The following is an 18,443-nucleotide window of genomic DNA, read 5'->3' on the forward strand; positions in this document are numbered from 1 at the left end:
GCTGGGTGGAGGTTTATTGTCACTTCTAAAAAAACGTTTTATAACGGTCCTCCCATAGATATCCATGTATCTATGGGTCCTCCACCATAATTTCACTTTAGTGAAGACAAACCGAACACCCCCAATGACGTTTACGTTACGACGATTCTACACGGATCCAATGTAAACTGTGCAAGGACTTTACCAGCATTTTACATAAATATCAAGCTGAAAAAAGGATCTGGTGGTTGTGCAAATGACCGGTACCATCGTTTACAGTTCTACACCACCGTTGTAAAATGCAGTATTTGTCTATGCCGGGCAAAAACAAAGAAGTGTGGTGCTGGGCACTCGACGCAGGGACATCTGCAGTCATTGCAATGCATCTGTTCGCTCACGTAAGTTCAGGTTTAGATTAGAATGTTAGCTAAATAGCGACTGATATTCATCGTTTTGCAATGTTAGCTGGCCAAGCATAATGTATACATGTCCACGGATGGACATAACAATGGAAATAAGACAGTCGTAATTGTCAGTTAGCAAGAAAGACAAGCTAGCGGGTCTTTTCCCCGTACATACTACGCTAGACTGTTTACAGTCACAACAGATCTGTCTGCGTACGGTATGGTTGAAAAGTTCTCTAGTGTACACATCTACCTCTGAGACAGCACGGAACATACCGTATAGGTCGTGAGATATTTAATTTGAGTGAGTTATCTTTTGCTTCTGATGTTAGTATATAATTACACTAGCTTATACTTTTAGCCTACATAATGTAATGCTTGCGTCATCTGTTGATTGTAAAGGAAGACAGCATTTTGGGGAGGTGTTATAAAAAATGATTTTCCGTTTCATGTTTGTTACACTGAGGAAGTGTAATTTAATGCTAGTTCCTCTGTGATAGTGAATCATTGTGGTGGTGGTTGTTAAATATTCATCATTCTAGACCACCCTCCTATTCACGTGATGTGAAGTACCCAGCAGTGTATTGCTCCAAGCAAGTGTATTACTAATCGCTTAGCAGTAAAAGCTTCATTTCAGTTCTGAAGTAAACTGCCTCTTTAGTTGAAAGATCTATCAATCGCAGTTGAACAAAAGCCTAACTGTGAGTTCATGAAACAGGATGTTCTAACTTGCTAATCTATTTCTGTTTAAGAGGGACCAGTGAATGTGTGACATCATTGTCATGGTGACGGCTGAAAATGAGATGGGGCTGGACCCCGGGAAAGCGCGAGGGAGCAACATGTGCAGGAGCTTGTCTAAGTATGCCCCTGTGTTCCTGGTTCTTGCCCTGTCTGGACTCATCTTTCTGCTTCGCAACATTCACACTCTAGAGGTGAGTGTGACAGAAGTGCAGATTGCAGGTAATCAAATATAATGTATTATTTATCAGATGCTGTTGCCCAAAGTGATGCAGCGTGGATTTGAACTTGTTGATCAGAGGTTAGGTGCTCTTCGTGGTAGGGTTGAAACAACGCTATCTGTACCCTTGAGTGTTACTAAACACTCGTGATCTGAGATTGCTGTCTGAGAAATTAGTAATTGGTAGATTCATCAAGAAGAATTTAAAATGTTTGTATATTTACTTATCAAATGTATTCGTCAACCTCAGTAACCGTGCCTCTCTCTACCGACAGAGGCTCAACTGCCAAACAGTTTCCACCTTCTACAACCTTCAGAACAGCCTCCAATCAGCCTTCACCCCTGAGGGCCCCTCTTCCCTCTACCGCAACCAGACCTACTGTGCCCATCTGGGCCAGGAGCCCAGTCCAGAGGAGCTACTGGAGGAGCACTACATTCTGGACTCCATCTCCTGGCCAGAGCCCCCTGCCCGCCCCATCTCCCTGAGCCGGACCAGCGACCCTGCCCACAGCCTCTTTGCCATCCTGCCAGCAGAAGGTGGTAAAGACTGGCGAGTGGGCGACCAGCTGGAGGCTCTCGTCCAAATCCATGACTTCCAGGGTCGTCCCAAACACCACGGTGGAGACTTTCTCCTGGCCAGACTCCACTCCCCGGAGCTGGGTGCCGGGGTAGCGGGACAGGTGCTGGACCACCGGAATGGGTTCTACTCTGCTCTGTTCCCGTTGCTATGGGAGGGTACTGCCCGGGTGGAGGTGACGCTGGTCCATCCCAGCGAGGCCGTGGCTGTTCTCAGGCGCCTGAGAGAGGAACGTCCGGACCGAGTGTTCTTTAAGAGCCTCTTCCGATCGGGGTTCCTGTCGGAGACCACTGTGTGTAACCTGTGTCTGCCCGCTGGTCAGCAGCCCCTATGTAACTATACAGACCTGCGCACCGGGGAGCCCTGGTACTGCTATAAGCCCAAACTTCTGGGCTGCAACACCAGGATCAACCACTTCAAGGGAGGCTACCAGAAACATCTTCTCACCAACAAGGAAGCTCTGCTCTTTCAAAGGTCAGTGAAGGCTACTGCAGACTTACTCTGCATCTCGTAAATGAGATCAAATCAGTTCAGAAAAAAAATTGTAATTCGATTTGCTAAGAGAGTTTTGCTGAGACTACTGCCTGACAGTAACATATAATAAATACACAGACCCAACCCATTCGTGTTACCACATTTGTGAACACGTTCTGTCCCCAACTGTCTCTTCAGTGGTGTGAACATCAAAGTCGCCATCCATGCCTCAGGGTCCAACTCAATCACTGTGCTGCCTGAGGAGAAAGGTGAGCCAGCATGTCGGCTGTGTGTGTGTGTGTCATCTATACATGTGTTGTGTTACCTGACTTCCTGCCTGCTGTCCTCTCAAATGTAGCCGAGGTAGAGAGCAGCAGCGCCCGGTCAGAGTCTGTCCGAGTCCTGCCCTCAGGCTACTACTTCCAGGGGTCGTGGAGGCCGCTGGGCGAATACACCATGCGCCAGTTCAACGACTCTTCCGCCATCACTCAGTGTCTGAAGGGCAAGGTGCTTTACATGTACGGGGACTCCACTGTTAGACAGTGGTTTGAATACCTCAACGCCTTTGTGCCAGGTTAGTGTATCATCAAAATGATATCATTAAGCTATTTCAGAAGGACAATACTCATGTCTGCTTGTATCTAATGTCATTTGATCTCATGTATGAAGTCTAGTGTGCCGTTTCTTTGTCTTTCTCTCACCCCCCTCCCTCTCCTTTCCCCCAGAGCTTAAAGAGTTCAACCTCCACAGTCCCAAGAACGTCGGGCCCTACCTGGCGGTGGACAGCATCCACAACATCATGCTCCAGTACCGCTGCCACGGGCCCCCCATCCGCTTCTCCACCGTGGCCTCCAGCGAGATGCGCTACGTGGCTAACGAGCTGGACGGCCTGCCTGGCGGGCCCGACACCGTGGTAGTGTTCAGCGTGTGGGCACACTTCAGCACGTTCCCCGTGGAGGTCTACATCCGCCGGCTGAGGCACATCCGCAGGGCCGTGCTGAGGCTGCTGGACCGGGCCCCGGGGACCAAGGTAGTGGTGCGCTCAGCCAACCTGCAGGCTTTGGACCCAGAGGTCAGCCTGTACAACAGTGACTGGTTCTCCCTGCAGCTGGACGGAGTGCTGAGGGCCATGTTCAAAGGCCTGGACGTGCTCCTGGTGGACGCCTGGGAGATGACGGCAGCGCACCACCTGCCCCACGCCCTCCACCCTCCACCGACCATCGTCAAGAACATGATAGACACCATGCTCACCCACATCTGCTCCCAGAAGAAAAGGAGTTAACAGACACCGTCATGGAGGAAGTGAAAGGTGGATCACGAGAGCGGTGCAAAGTCCGTCCCTTGTCCGAGTGTGCAAACGGGGAGAAAGAGAGATGGAGGGATGGTGAATGAATGATAAGTGATGCAAGGAGTGTGATCTACTGTTTACAAGCTTAGTAACGTCCTAACACCAAAGCTTAGTGGCACTGTACGTCTGTGAGCATGTTGCTACAGCTTTGACCCTAATCAAAACCTGCCTGAGATGTACCGTGTGGTAGACTGAGAATTAATCGTAAAAAAAAACGGTTAAAATGTTTTTCCAAACCCTCTCATTTAAGTAAGAAGAATGAAGGTGCAATATAAATAAAGGAATGGGACACAAAACAACGAGAAGCTTTACTCATCATGTTACCAGATAACCCTAAAACTGCTTGTACTGTACTAGACTATCATGCTAATTCCAATTCTGCATTGCCCTAGACCGGTGGTCTTCAACCCTGGTTCTCAGGGCCCACCGTCCTGTGTTTTAGATCAGTGGTTCTCAAACCTGTCCTCAAGTACCACCTGTCCTGCATGTTTTAGATGTTTCCCTGCTCAAACACACCTGATTCAAATCAATGGGTCGTTATCAAGGTCTGTAGAAGCCTGATAACGACCATTCATTTGAATCAGGTGTGTTGGAAGAGGGAAACGTCTAAAACATACAGGGGTGGACCCTAAGGATCAGGGTGAAGACCGCTGCCCTAGAGTACACACTGAATTGTGTAGCCTAGCTGAAGACCATTGATACCAAACTGTAACTCTTAAGAATGATTGATAAAATGCCTGTTTGCCAAATCCTCTAAGTTTTACATCCTTAATTCTCACTATGAATGAATGTTTTGGTCTAATCCAAGAGATCCTATTTTAGTCAAATAATTTTACACTTCAAAAAAAAATCAACATACTTTAAAATTCCACAACATCATGTGGGAATCACCAAGCATCAAATCACCAAGCATCAAATCACCAAGCATCAAATCACCAAGCATCAAATCACCAAGCATCAAATCACCAAGCATCAAATCACCAAGCATCAAATCACCAAGCATGACCTATGTGATGATAACCAGTTGTATTCCAAGAGTGTGTTCTTATTAAACAATATTACATGTGTTATGTTTACTATTGATGCCTCTTATCAGTGTTCAACTGCTTTAACATATACATCAACTAATTTGCTGAAGGTATCACTTATGATATTTAGAAATTGTACAATGTTGGCTCTTTTTTTAATTTTCTAACCTAACTTTATGCTGTAGGTTTGTTGTATAGGTTTGTTGTACCTCGGGGGGTATGTCCCTGTACTTACTGTACGTCGCTCTGGATAAGAGCGTCTGCTAAATGACTAAATGCAAATGTAATGTAAATGTAATGACACATTGACAGCCTATTGTTGCAATGGCCAATGAACACCAAATTCATAAATACATGATTCATTAATAAATTATGTTCTATAAACGATGTAGTGGGTGTTCTATTTACATAATGCAATACCATTGTTCAGATTTTTTTTCATACATTTTTTCTGTCAATGATTTAGCTATTACAAAAGCAACAGTGACCATTTACTAGGCCATCAAGGGCTAATAAACACAATGACAATGATGTTAGATCATGTGTCTACATCAATTTCTAAAACCTTCACAGTTAACTGACCTCAGCATCAGCCACGACAGGACAAATATATGACAGGATGGTCTCCGCACTACCGGAGAGCCCTCTGGAAGAGGAAGATGCCAGGAGAGGGGAAGGGGAGTCAAAGAGAATGAAGATTAGGATAATCCTTTGATGTTAGTCTAGTTATTTATCCATTTTTTTCTCCCTTTCTCCTTTCCCCGCCCATTTTTTTCCTTATTCTATGTTTCTCTCAGTTTTTTCTTTCTTTCCACCAGGCTGAAATGCAGCATAACCACCAGAGGGGGGCAGCAGTTGACCTGGGATGAGGCTATACCTGCGGGATCTGCAAGAGCCCCTGGTGCAGCTAAACAGCAGGAGCAGCTAGCAGGTTGGAACCTGCCAGAATATCATCCATGGAACCTTACCTACCGACCTCTGCACTTCCTCCTGGACTCTGGTCATGCCCACACCTCAATTATTCGGCTGTGCAAGACCCAATTCCAAAGATTTTCATAAATAAAAGTACTTCATACTTTAGTTAACAATATTTATTGAAACATGTATAGATATTCCCTTCAAAAACATTTCATTTCCAATAAAACCCCCAAAATACATCCTTTGTAGTGCATCATTGCTAGGCAGAGCAAACCCACAGGGCGAAGAGAAAAGGACAGATTCTCCTTTGTCAAGACCACTTTAAACAGAGACAGGCAAAGCTTTATACAAAACTAAAATAGAAGAAGCTACACCCTCCCCCATCGAAATATATAAAAACACTTTCCAACAGACAGCAGCACGTTGAACCATCCCTGTGCTCCTCTACTGTGGCTTGGCCAGGCTTCCTCTGTACACAAACATTGGGAACCTTAAACGTAAGTTGTATGAATTCCAACGGAGGGTATGTAACTGCCCTTTCATTTGAAACTCTTCCTATACTGGCAGCATCTAAACATTGATCTATGGACAACATCCAAAATATGTACAAATGAATATAAAGGCTATAGAGGTTTTGGGGCGATATGTGTGTTAACTTTGATATGAGTGGGATAACTTTTGGAGTGGCAAATTGGAGTGTATCACATTGCAAACTATAATGCTGATCTTCTTCCAGGGCAGAAGTCCACAACATTTGGCATTTTGTGGTCAGGAATTAAGCACTATGGAGGTTTGTGCAGTCATGTCATGATAAGGGAGCGCTTTCCTCTCATTAGTTTGGAGGGAGTTTCCTTGTTCTAGGACCCCATGAAAGGAATCATAAAGGCGGGACCAGTGAAATGCCACTGGTAGGTGACTGAGACTCTAGACAACTTGAGTGAAAACATAACCATCCTTCCTCTTTACAGTGATATAATTGATCTCTGATCTAACATGACTTCAGTATAAACCTGTCTCTACTGAAGTGTTACCAATTCATGTTGGTGATCTATCAGAGGAAGAATGGTTGAATTTAAGATTATTTTAGCAGCCCTTCACCTTTCCACATGTGCTTTAGCTGGAAGATGTAGACATACCAAGTCAAGCTACAATCCATCACTCAAGAGTCACAGAACAGGGGGAAAGTTTTAGGAAGCGAACAGCCAACAGATTATATCACACTGTACTGTTCATTAATATGAAAATGGAGTGGACAAAACATACTGAAAACTCCTTTCTAAAATGTCATGGCACTACAACTTTATAATTCCTAGTATGTGGTCACGAAGTGTGTCGTTGGCTGTTAAGCTGGTTAGCCATTGTGCATCTCAAACCTGAGTATCTGTCTTGCCCTTCCACTTGGTGGCGCGTGGGTGAGTATGGTATTTTTAATCTTCAGCCCTCACAAGAGGTTTTAACCTCATGGAGTATTGTGAGGTTTATTAAAGGGTCATAAAAAAAATTGCTTATATGACTTATTTCTTACTTACATACGTAAAACTATGACATAGCTGCGAAAGGCTTGAGTTCTGATTGGTGGGTTACACGAGAGAGGGGCATAATCTGTGCGTGGTTTCTTCATGTCTGGAGGAAGTGACATCATTAGGAGATCAGACATCCTGGTGCGCCATGGCGTCCTCTGGCCATTCATATTTATCAATGGTAAAGGAGTCGTAGTCAGGGCTGTACACGTGAGACAAAACAAACGCCTCCTTGTCTTTGGGTTCGGGGTAGAGGGAGGCAATGTTGTGTCTGTAGGCGTAGTTCACAATCTGAGAGGACGCACAGAGAGAGGAGGAAGAAAAGCGTGTTCAACATTCATCAACAACATGGATTAACAAAAAAGGAAACATATCGACTCAGCTGTCCTCGTTTCTCCTTTCGTTACCTTAACAGCAATCTTAAAGGACACCTCTCTTATGGTGTTGAGAGGGGGGTACAGCCTGCCCTCTGCCAAGTTCTCCTCTGTCACCATGTTGGCTATCGCCTGCGATGGAGAGAGGGAGGGTAGACAGGAGAGAGGGAGGGGAGGCACACAGAGATGGAGAAAGAGGAGGGGATGAGAGGGGCAGGATGTGGGGAAAGGAGAGGTAAAGAGAGATTATGTCAGATGGGGGGAGAGAAGAGGGAGGTAAAGAGAGATGGAGAAAGAGGGGAAGGAAGGACATTTAAAATGGAGAATTGAGAAAGAGATCAAAGAAAGATCTAGTGGCAGGGTCTTAAAATAAATAATTAGAAATTAGAATAAATAATAGAATCATCAAAAGTGAAGGAAACAAAGGCAGCTTGTCACCTCTGCTGTGGTGAGGAAGATTTCGTCAGAGATGTGGCGTACGCCGCAGGCGATGACCCCCAGGGCCACCCCAGGGAAAACGTAGGAGTTGTTGCCCTGGCCGGGGTAGAAGGACCGCCCGTCCGCCAGCGTCACCTTGCTAAAGGGACTGCCGCTCGCAAAGATACCCCTGCCCTGAGAGAGAGACAATGACACACAGAGAGAGAGAGAGAGAGAGAGAGAGAGAGAGAGAGAGAGAGAGAGAGAGAGAGAGAGAGAGAGAGAGAGAGAGAGAGAGAGAGAGAGAGAGAGAGAGAGAGAGAGGCAGCGAGGATCAGGTCGTGTGTGTGGAGAGGTCTGAGGTGAGGGTCAGGGGTCAGGTGTGTGTGTTACCTCTGTGAGGGTCAGGGGTCAGGTGTGTGTGTTACCTCTGTGAGGGTCAGGGGTCAGGTGTGTGTGTTACCTCTGTGAGGGTCAGGGGTCAGGTGTGTGTGTTACCTCTGTGAGGGTCAGGGGTCAGGTGTGTGTGTTACCTCTGTGAGGGTCAGGGGTCAGGTGTGTGTGTTACCTCTGTGAGGGTCAGGGGTCAGGTGTGTGTGTTACCTCTGTGAGGGTCAGGGGTCAGGTGTGTGTGTTACCTCTGTGAGGGTCAGGGGTCAGGTGTGTGTGTTACCTCTGTGAGGGTCAGGGGTCAGGTGTGTGTGTTACCTCTGTGAGGGTCAGGGGTCAGGTGTGTGTGTTACCTCTGTGAGGGTCAGGGGTCAGGTGTGTGTGTTACCTCTGTGAGGGTCAGGGGTCAGGTGTGTGTGTTACCTCTGTGAGGGTCAGGGGTCAGGTGTGTGTGTTACCTCTGTGAGGGTCAGGGGTCAGGTGTGTGTGTTACCTCTGTGAGGGTCAGGGGTCAGGTGTGTGTGTTACCTCTGTGAGGGTCAGGGGTCAGGTGTGTGTGTTACCTCTGTGAGGGTCAGGGGTCAGGTGTGTGTGTTACCTCTGTGAGGGTCAGGGGTCAGGTGTGTGTGTTACCTCTGTGAGGGTCAGGGGTCAGGTGTGTGTGTTACCTCTGTGAGGGTCAGGGGTCAGGTGTGTGTGTTACCTCTGTGAGGGTCAGGGGTCAGGTGTGTGTGTTACCTCTGTGAGGGTCAGGGGTCAGGTGTGTGTGTTACCTCTGTGAGGGTCAGGGGTCAGGTGTGTGTGTTACCTCTGTGAGGGTCAGGGGTCAGGTGTGTGTGTTACCTCTGTGAGGGTCAGGGGTCAGGTGTGTGTGTTACCTCTGTGAGGGTCAGGGGTCAGGTGTGTGTGTTACCTCTGTGAGGGTCAGGGGTCAGGTGTGTGTGTTACCTCTGTGAGGGTCAGGGGTCAGGTGTGTGTGTTACCTCTGTGAGGGTCAGGGGTCAGGTGTGTGTGTTACCTCTGTGAGGGTCAGGGGTCAGGTGTGTGTGTTACCTCTGTGAGGGTCAGGGGTCAGGTGTGTGTGTTACCTCTGTGAGGGTCAGGGGTCAGGTGTGTGTGTTACCTCTGTGAGGGTCAGGGGTCAGGTGTGTGTGTTACCTCTGTGAGGGTCAGGGGTCAGGTGTGTGTGTTACCTCTGTGAGGGTCAGGGGTCAGGTGTGTGTGTTACCTCTGTGAGGGTCAGGGGTCAGGTGTGTGTGTTACCTCTGTGAGGGTCAGGGGTCAGGTGTGTGTGTTACCTCTGTGAGGGTCAGGGGTCAGGTGTGTGTGTTACCTCTGTGAGGGTCAGGGGTCAGGTGTGTGTGTTACCTCTGTGAGGGTCAGGGGTCAGGTGTGTGTGTTACCTCTGTGAGGGTCAGGGGTCAGGTGTGTGTGTTACCTCTGTGAGGGTCAGGGGTCAGGTGTGTGTGTTACCTCTGTGAGGGTCAGGGGTCAGGTGTGTGTGTTACCTCTGTGAGGGTCAGGGGTCAGGTGTGTGTGTTACCTCTGTGAGGGTCAGGGGTCAGGTGTGTGTGTTACCTCTGTGAGGGTCAGGGGTCAGGTGTGTGTGTTACCTCTGTGAGGGTCAGGGGTCAGGTGTGTGTGTTACCTCTGTGAGGGTCAGGGGTCAGGTGTGTGTGTTACCTCTGTGAGGGTCAGGGGTCAGGTGTGTGTGTTACCTCTGTGAGGGTCAGGGGTCAGGTGTGTGTGTTACCTCTGTGAGGGTCAGGGGTCAGGTGTGTGTGTTACCTCTGTGAGGGTCAGGGGTCAGGTGTGTGTGTTACCTCTGTGAGGGTCAGGGGTCAGGTGTGTGTGTTACCTCTGTGAGGGTCAGGGGTCAGGTGTGTGTGTTACCTCTGTGAGGGTCAGGGGTCAGGTGTGTGTGTTACCTCTGTGAGGGTCAGGGGTCAGGTGTGTGTGTTACCTCTGTGAGGGTCAGGGGTCAGGTGTGTGTGTTACCTCTGTGAGGGTCAGGGGTCAGGTGTGTGTGTTACCTCTGTGAGGGTCAGGGGTCAGGTGTGTGTGTTACCTCTGTGAGGGTCAGGGGTCAGGTGTGTGTGTTACCTCTGTGAGGGTCAGGGGTCAGGTGTGTGTGTTACCTCTGTGAGGGTGTAACATTGCTCGGCGGTGCACTCGGCCTTGCTGGTGGGGTTGCTCAGGGCGAAGATGATCGGCCGCTCGTTGAAAGAAGCCATGTCCTTGATGATCTTCTCTGTGAACGCGCCTCCAATGGCCGCCACTCCTACACAGAGGCAGTCACAAGCAGGCTGGATGAATCCTCTAGTACAGTCGAGTAGAACGGGGCACATTCAATATGAAAGACCCCCTGTAGATATTTTAACTACCAACTGCACCTCTGTAGACAATCAATTAACTAACCAACCAATGAGTCAACCAACCAAATTCAACTTCTAATTAACCGGTCTACCAATCGGAGAGTGTGCTGCAGAACGAGCTAACCTATGATGGCGGTGGGCTTGATGGTGTGCACCACTTCCTCCAGGGTCTTCAGGTGAGGATGGTCGTGGGCAAACTCCTCCTTCTCATGGTTCAGGTTCCCTCTGCCCTGAAGAAGCATGACCATGACAACAGTCAAGCTCATGCCGATAGTGATATCAGCATCACATCAGCATTAATACATTACTTATGTATTAATGCCAGTGGACTTCAGTCACACATGGCAAGATTGGGCAATGTAAACTTGATGCAGACCTAAACCTTTATAGTAATCCGAGGCCTGGATTAAGTAGCCTGAAAGACACTAGATTGGCTAGAGAAACCTGATTTTGTACTATCTACTGAAGTATAATTAGCATCATTCTAGTGATAAACATGTCTGCTAAATTAACAAAATGTCAAATGTAGAGAAACCAATAATGTTTATCTTCAGAATTTGCATATTTTGAAGCATATAGGAAGGCTGCCATGGACTGTGTGGTGGGATGTTCGTCGTGCGGTTACCTTGACGATGAGGCCCTTGGAGTCGACCATCCAGATCTTCTTGGCGGCGTCGGCTGGGGACACGCCCTCTTTAGCCATGGCCATGATGAGCAGGTGGGCGATACCCAGAGCCGCCTGGGACAGAGGACAGAAGAAGAGGAGGAACACAGAACATTATACAACCTAGCAGCTACATGCTCCCTATTCGAATCCCTTTCACCCATCGTCAGCTGTAAGGAGCAGAGCAGAGAAGTAAACAGTCGACACCACTAATTCTACACCGGCTTCGACGATCATGCAGATGGGGCTGGCCTGGTGGCCCCCTGGCCTGGTGGCCCGCTGGCCTGGTGGCCCAGTGGCCTGGTTCCATTCAGAGGTGTGTCCTTACCTCGCCCGCTCCCTGGAACACGAAGGTGTGGTCTGAGAGTTTGTTCTTGATGATCTTCAGGGCAGCTAAGACCCCAGCTACTGCTACTGAGGCTGTGCCTGAGAGAGAGAGAGACATCCAAAGATACAGAGAGAGAGAGACATCCAAAGATACAGAGAGAGAGAGACATCCAAAGATACAGAGAGAGAGAGACATCCAAAGATACAGAGAGAGAGAGACATCCAAAGATACAGAGAGAGAGAGACATCCAAAGATACAGAGAGAGAGAGACATCCAAAGATACAGAGAGAGAGAGACATCCAAAGATACAGAGAGAGAGAGACATCCAAAGATACAGAGAGAGAGAGAGACAAATGGAAAGAGACATGTCAGAGGGACACAACTCCAGAAAAGCCTGTCAGAGATCATCATGACTACAGAGAACGACCGTTATAGCTACCTTGGATGTCGTCGTTGAAGGTGCAGAAACGGTTGCGGTATTTGTTGAGGATACGGAAGGCGTTGCTGTTAGCAAAGTCCTCAAACTGGATCAGGCAACTCATCCCATACCTGAAGAGTAATGGAGGAACATACATATGAATCTTCACACACACACACACACGTGAACGTACACACACACACACACACACACGTGAACGTTCACACACAAACAATACCCACTTGTCAGTCACTGCTTGCATAAACTCCTCAATGAGATCGTCATATTCCTTTCCTCTGATCCTCTTGTGCTTCAGTCCAATGTACAGAGGGTCGTCTAGGAGTGCCTGTTCAAAAAGAAACAAACAACTATTAAATGATCTTTTCTCCAGAGGGCCCACCAGGCCTGGGTGTTTCCTAGAGGAGCCTTCCAGGAGAGGTACCTGATTGTCAGTGCCCACATCCAGCAGCACGGGGAGGCACTGCTGGGGTGGCACTCCTCCACAGGCTGTGTAGAGGGCCAGCTTGCCCACAGGAATGCCCATTCCATAGCTGCCCAAGTCCCCCAGACCCAGGATACGCTCTCCATCTGTCACCACGATGGCCTACTCACACACACACACAGGTAGGAGTTATGAGACTGGCAGGAAAGGGAGTGTGTCAGTGTGTGTGTGTGCATGTGAGCCACAGTGTGCGCTAGGACCTTGATGTCTTCCTCAGGCCAGGAGTTGAGCACAGAGGCAATGTGGCCTTTGTCATGGATGGTGATGAAGAGCCCTCTGTGAGACAAACGGCATCATATCCATCAGATGACACAAAAAGACTCTGAAAGTCTCCGTACTTTTTACTGTGTGTGTGTGTGTGTGTCTCACCGTGGTCTCCTGAAGGCCAGGCCGTACTGCTGGCAGGCCAGACCTACGGTGGGGGTGTAGACGATGGGCATGAACTCCTCGACGTCTGACGTCAACACGCGATAGAACAGCTTCTCGTTCCTGTCCTGCAGGGTCATCAGCAGGATGTACCTACAGGAGAGAGAACCAGGGAGGGAGGGGGAGGGAGAGGTGAGCCTGGAGTGGAGGGCCTTCCTTTGAGTGTGTGTGTGTGCGCAGGCATGTGTATGTTTGTGTGTGTGCGTCTGTGTGCTTGTGTGTGTGGTGTGTGTGTGTGTGTGCCTACTTGTCGAGTGGGTTAATGCGTGTCTCGTAGCTCTTCATGACGCGCAGCACCTGGACATCCTGGGACAGGAAGCAGGGGGGCAGCAGGCCGTGGATGCCCAGCTGGAGACGCTCCTCCAGGGTGAAGGCCATGCCCTGAGGGGGGAGGGGGAGGAGGGTGGGTAGGAGGGTGGGTAGGAGGGGGCAGGAGGGTGGGTAGGAGGGTGGGTAGGAAGGGGCAGGAGGGTGGGTAGGAGGGGGCAGGAGGGTGGGTAAGAGGGTGGGTAGGAGGGGGCAGGAGGGTGGGTAGGAGGGGGCAGGAGGGTGGGTAGGAGGGGGCAGGAGGGTGGGTATGAGGGTGGGTAGGAGGGGGCAGGAGGGTGGGTAGGAGGGGGCAGGAGGGTGGGTAGGAGGGGGCAGGAGGGTGGGTAAGAGGGGGCAGGAGGGTGGGTAAGAGGGTGGGTAGGAGGGGGCAGGAGGGTGGGTAGGAGGGGGCAGGAGGGTGGGTAGGAGGGGGCAGGAGGGTGGGTATGAGGGTGGGTAGGAGGGGGCAGGAGGGTGGGTAGGAGGGGGCAGGAGGGTGGGTAGGAGGGGGCAGGAGGGTGGGTAAGAGGGGGCAGGAGGGTGGGTAAGAGGGGGCAGGAGGGTGGGTAGGAGGTGGTAGGAGGCATGTTAGACTAGGGTTTACGCTAGCTTCTCTTTACGGGGTAAACCCTCCTACTACTACGAGGAGAAGCACATCACCTTCCTGGTGAGTTGTGTCCATTAAAATCACACAAATCGTTTTGAACTGAAATCTTATTGAACGCGTGCCCTAATCTAGGACACCTTGGCGTCAGTGTACCTGGGACGGAACAAGTAAAGACCTATTCTATTCTAGCTGTAATGTTTTGCACTTGGTGAGCATGTTCCTGACTTAGTCTCTTCCATGTGAGGCTGCAGTGCACCAGGGAGAGATGGAAGAACATGTGTGTCTGTGGGCTCGCTCTTTAAGAATAAGAATGCAAACTTTTGCCATGAAATTTTGCACAGACAAGGAATTTACTTTGGCAGGAAGGTGCATACAATAAACATATAGGAACCAAAAATATATATATTTGGACTATCTATACTAAGGGTATATAAACTAGCAGTACTAAGTGGAATTAGAATTAAATAAAATGTACAATAAAGTACAAGTTTAAGACACACATGTTCCCTGTCTGGTTGTATGGGACCATGACAGTGAGATGGATGACTATGTTCACATCAGAGGAGGCAGCGATGAGGCGTGTACCCAGGCGGTCTTCTCTCATAGGGCCTGCGTGTCTCTGACAGAGCCTGCAGTCTGGATAGCGTTAGCTGAGCTCCACACGGTTGTGGCTGCTTCTTGGCAGGGTCTCTGCGGGGCGGTTTGGCTAGGGGGCGGGGCAGAGTGGAGGTTTTATCTATTTATTCTGGCCAATAACGTGAGAGTCCGGGTCCCCGCCCCGTGCCAAATCCCTTTTCCATATTTCCATCTCCGCTTTCTCCCACACTGTCTCTGCCCTGTTTCGTACTGTTGGAAAACTCAGGCCTAGTACAGATATAATAACTTGTATGTGTTTCCTGAAGTATGTTTAGAATGAAACACTGGAGTTGTCTCTTCTTATGAGTCCTTGTCCAAGTCCTGTTTCAGAGTCCTTGTCCGAGTCCTGTTTCAGAGTTGTAATGTGACAATGCAGTTGCACCTGTGGTCCTCACTAATAATACACCACTATAAACCTATCAATCAATCAATGTTTATTTTACTCTACTGTATATCACCTCTGTCAGTCTATGTTAGAACTCCATTTAGATCCTATTTCTGGGTACTGCGTCAATGTGAATGAATGTAACCTGTGTTTGTAATAGGTCCAGTCTTGGCAAATCCCTCAAAAACCTGAGACAGATAGTTATCATATAAAAGAGATATTGATAAGATTAATGACTTTAATCGAGAGCAAACTTTGAACGAGTGGAGACTGGAGCATGGAGCCAGTCAAAGTGAAAGAGACAAGAGAAAGAGATAGAGGAGGGAGAGAGGGAGGGATAGAGAGGGTGACAGATTAACAGAGGTAAACCTTTCAGAGTGAGCAACTAAAGAACTACTAAAGTAAACCCATTAAGGAGACATGTCTAAGCAGCCAATGTAATTGTACCAACAGTCCACACAGAGCTGGAGAAAGAGAAAGTCAGAGAAAGAGAATGAGAGAGAGATAGGAAGAGAGGAAGAGATAAAAGATGGAATGAGAGATAGATTAAGAGAAAGAAAAAGAAAGTGAGACAACACAATACAGTATATGACAATCCTCAGAGGACAGTATTCTGACATACATGTATAATGGTAAAGACACCATGAGAAAAATACACTATTAATTACATAACGGACTATACATACATTTCAAGCTGATTTTATGTTGATCTAAAAACTGCTGAACTGAGCCTTTCTCTCAGGAAATGTGCAGTGCTACAGTTTTGAGGAGACAGATGTACTTCCTGCTACAATCACTGATCACCTGACTGGAGTGGGCTGACAGGAAGTACCCTGCCAGGGTCAGTCAGCAATCAGAACCAACCACAAGTTGTTTTTCTACCATTCCTAGTCTGTTAAGGAACCTTCAGGCCCAGTGTCTAGATGTTAAACCTTTTTTCCTCACACATACTGGTTGAGTATCTAAGTCCAAGTCAGGTGTGATTTGCACCTGGTCTGATCCTGTAGGTTGAGTATCTAAGTCCTAGTCAGGTGTGATTTGCACCTGGTCTGATCCTGTAGGTTGAATATCTAAGTCCTAGTCAGGTGTGATTTGCACCTGGTCTGATCCTGTAGTATGCTTGTCAGCAGATTTTTTTTCCCTTCCTCTCTATTTCTGTCACTTGGGTCACTAAGAAAAAGCATATCATGCGACCTCATTGTTTAGTCAAGGACTACCTTTACTGTGTGTGATAAGCAACAGCATCTTTAAGAAGCTTTTCACTCAGCACCGGCTCAGTGTGGGATCTTCAGGCAGTGTGACCCACAGGTTTAAAGAGGTTGCTTAGGAACGTGCCTGTGTCAGCCCTGGTCTTCACCCTCCATTTCCCCTCTGAGACTCTCCGTCAGTGTTGCTTCTGAGTTGGTACGTTCCACAACCGGCCTAGCACCGGGACTCTGAGATGGTACGTTCCACACCCGGCCTACCACCGGGACTCTGAGATGGTACGTTACACACCCGGCTTAGCACCGGGACTCTGAGATGGTACGTTCCACACCCGGCTTAGCACCGGGACTCTGAGATGGTACGTTCCACACCCGGCTTAGAACCGGGACTCTGAGATGGTACGTTACACACCCGGCTTAGCACAGGGACTCTGAGATGGTACGTTTCACACCCGGCCTACCACCGGCATTCTGTCAAGCTTCTAATCTAAAGCCCTTATCAGGAGACTTTGATTGACCTTAAATTCTGCTTCAGTAAAAATAGGTTAAACTCGCTTGTTGTCACGTCAACCTCAGCCGGTGTAGCCGGCACCAGAGGCAGTTTGGGCCTTTTGAAACCAAGGCTGCTCGTTTTTTTATAACATTGTTCTGCTAGTTACATTATGTGAATAACACTGGGCCATACATCCATTCCTTTACAGTGACCTAGCTATCCCTATGGAAACAACATGGCACTTGCAGAATGTGCTGTGTTGTTATAGGATGTTATGTTGTTTAAGTATAGCTCCCAGAATGGAGTACGGTGTGGGGGAAGGGACACTCTTTAAAATGTCCACTGCAGGTTTAACTGAAACAACATCACCAAACGACCAAAACAAGAGGAACTGGGTAGACCTCCATGTCTGTGTGGAGTGTGTGTGTAGGCCTTTCTGGGAACTGGAGACTGTTAGTGGTTTATGGCAGGATCTGTCTCTATGGACTTTTGATATCCAGTTACATGATATTGGATAAACACCTCTCACTACTTGCAGGGATGACATGAAAGGCCTTACTACAGTGCCATTCCTTCTGATGTTAGCTTAAAACTTCCCTTGTAAACACACATGGGACTGATATTTACATACATATTTTAGACCAAAACAAACTTGTACTCCAACTATTGCTTGGGGTGGACTGTTCACTAACTACTGCTTTTGCAGTTCCACTAATAGTCTCATTGATAGAGGCTATATCAGAGGTGTTGAGCTAAAGCACAACTATCTTTCAAGAGAATGCAACTGCTCCTGATTATAGTAAAGGATACACATGTATACTTCTTGGGTCAATATTGTACTGCTGGTTACCTTATTCAGGTGGGGGTTTCTGGTGATGTCATAGCCACGCTTCTTGGTGCTCACGCTGCCCTTTGCGCGGCTCGTTCCGGAGCTTGTCACTCCGACCGTTTGGAGGAAGGCCCTGTCGCTGCTGCGGGCTACGGAGACTGGGAGAACCGGGGTGGTTGTGAGGACTCTCATAGCGCCCGCCGAGGTGCGCCTGCACAGAGACAGCACGGCTCTGCCTGGTATGGAGTTCATGTTTCCTACAGAGGGGGGCAAGACGGGTGTCGTATGTTGGTAGACAGGCAAAGCAGCCGACTGTAAATAACCTTCAGGTTATTTACAAAAGACACAACACAGACGACCTAGAAATCCTTGCATACCTGACATCCAAGTTCAACAAGTTTGCACTCCCGTAAGCTACAGTGCAACGTTACAGACAGGCCTATCACTGCTGGCTACAACTTAGACTCACTGCAGTTCAACAACAGGTGCAACAATATTCAAATACCGTTACTAATTCATACTCATCTAGATTAGTGAACAAGTTCATTATGTTTAAAAACGCATTGGGTTTGCGGGGGTGCGGTTAAGCTGCAGCATTAAATGCTGAGCTGCACATTTATTTACAAAACAATACTGCGTAGATGGCTGTAGGTTAGATCCAACTTTACCTGAAGACGATTTGACGTTTCCCTTGAAATTCTAATCTGAGGCCAGCTTTTATCTTTATTTGGTTTATCCTATCTCGGCCGTCACTGGTGTTTTTATCAGTTGAGCTAGGAGATATCCACTAGTCTTGCTATCCAAGCTTGTTTTGACATTGACGCTTTCACTTCCCGACGATTCCACACAAGCACCGCCTACCTCGTGGCGGTCCACCAA

The 18,443-nt window shown here is 48.2% G+C and overlaps 2 protein-coding genes across 3 annotated transcripts; one reads left to right on the plus strand and one right to left on the minus strand.

Moving 5' to 3' along the window:
- Positions 1 to 124: 124 nt before the first annotated feature.
- On the plus strand, positions 125 to 5,140 carry nxpe3 (neurexophilin and PC-esterase domain family, member 3). 2 transcript variants are annotated; one of them, XM_047046623.1, is made up of 6 exons: positions 125 to 377; positions 1,136 to 1,315; positions 1,617 to 2,392; positions 2,591 to 2,661; positions 2,751 to 2,966; positions 3,118 to 5,140. In XM_047046623.1, exons 2-6 carry the CDS (start codon positions 1,148 to 1,150, stop codon positions 3,672 to 3,674), a joined length of 1,788 nt encoding a protein of 595 aa, XP_046902579.1. In that variant the 5' UTR covers positions 125 to 377; positions 1,136 to 1,147; the 3' UTR covers positions 3,675 to 5,140. The 2 variants fall into 2 exon arrangements, with proteins under 2 accessions (XP_046902579.1, XP_046902581.1); XM_047046625.1 differs by lacking the exon at positions 125 to 377 and adding an exon at positions 389 to 687.
- A 704-nt stretch (positions 5,141 to 5,844) lies between these two features.
- me3 (malic enzyme 3, NADP(+)-dependent, mitochondrial) lies at positions 5,845 to 18,382 on the minus strand. Its single transcript, XM_047046103.1, has 15 exons — positions 18,233 to 18,382; positions 17,586 to 17,821; positions 13,348 to 13,481; positions 13,044 to 13,193; positions 12,875 to 12,950; positions 12,615 to 12,776; positions 12,415 to 12,518; positions 12,194 to 12,303; positions 11,755 to 11,852; positions 11,388 to 11,501; positions 10,887 to 10,992; positions 10,526 to 10,668; positions 8,019 to 8,192; positions 7,614 to 7,712; positions 5,845 to 7,497 (listed from the first exon to the last, which is right to left on the minus strand). Exons 2-15 carry the CDS (start codon positions 17,814 to 17,816, stop codon positions 7,336 to 7,338), a joined length of 1,863 nt encoding a protein of 620 aa, XP_046902059.1. The 5' UTR covers positions 17,817 to 17,821; positions 18,233 to 18,382; the 3' UTR covers positions 5,845 to 7,335.
- Positions 18,383 to 18,443: the final 61 nt, after the last annotated feature.

This window comes from Hypomesus transpacificus, chromosome 23 (genome assembly GCF_021917145.1).
Source record: "Hypomesus transpacificus isolate Combined female chromosome 23, fHypTra1, whole genome shotgun sequence".
NCBI lineage: Eukaryota > Metazoa > Chordata > Actinopteri > Osmeriformes > Osmeridae > Hypomesus > Hypomesus transpacificus.

Excerpts from the sequence above, each read along its gene's own strand:
- nxpe3 (XM_047046623.1), top strand. The coding sequence starts at position 1,148 with ATGTGTGACATCATTGTCATGGTGACGGCTGAAAATGAGATGGGGCTG. Across the intron at positions 2,393-2,590 it reads GAAGCTCTGCTCTTTCAAAG|TGGTGTGAACATCAAAGTCG; the intron begins GTCAGTGAAGGC and ends CTGTCTCTTCAG. Across the intron at positions 2,662-2,750 it reads TGTGCTGCCTGAGGAGAAAG|CCGAGGTAGAGAGCAGCAGC; the intron begins GTGAGCCAGCAT and ends TCTCAAATGTAG.
- me3 (XM_047046103.1), bottom strand. The coding sequence starts at position 17,816 with ATGAACTCCATACCAGGCAGAGCCGTGCTGTCTCTGTGCAGGCGCACC. Across the intron at positions 12,951-13,043 it reads CTGGCCTTCAGGAGACCACG|AGGGCTCTTCATCACCATCC; the intron begins GTGAGACACACA and ends TTTGTCTCACAG. Across the intron at positions 11,502-11,754 it reads TGTTCCAGGGAGCGGGCGAG|GCGGCTCTGGGTATCGCCCA; the intron begins GTAAGGACACAC and ends CCTCTGTCCCAG.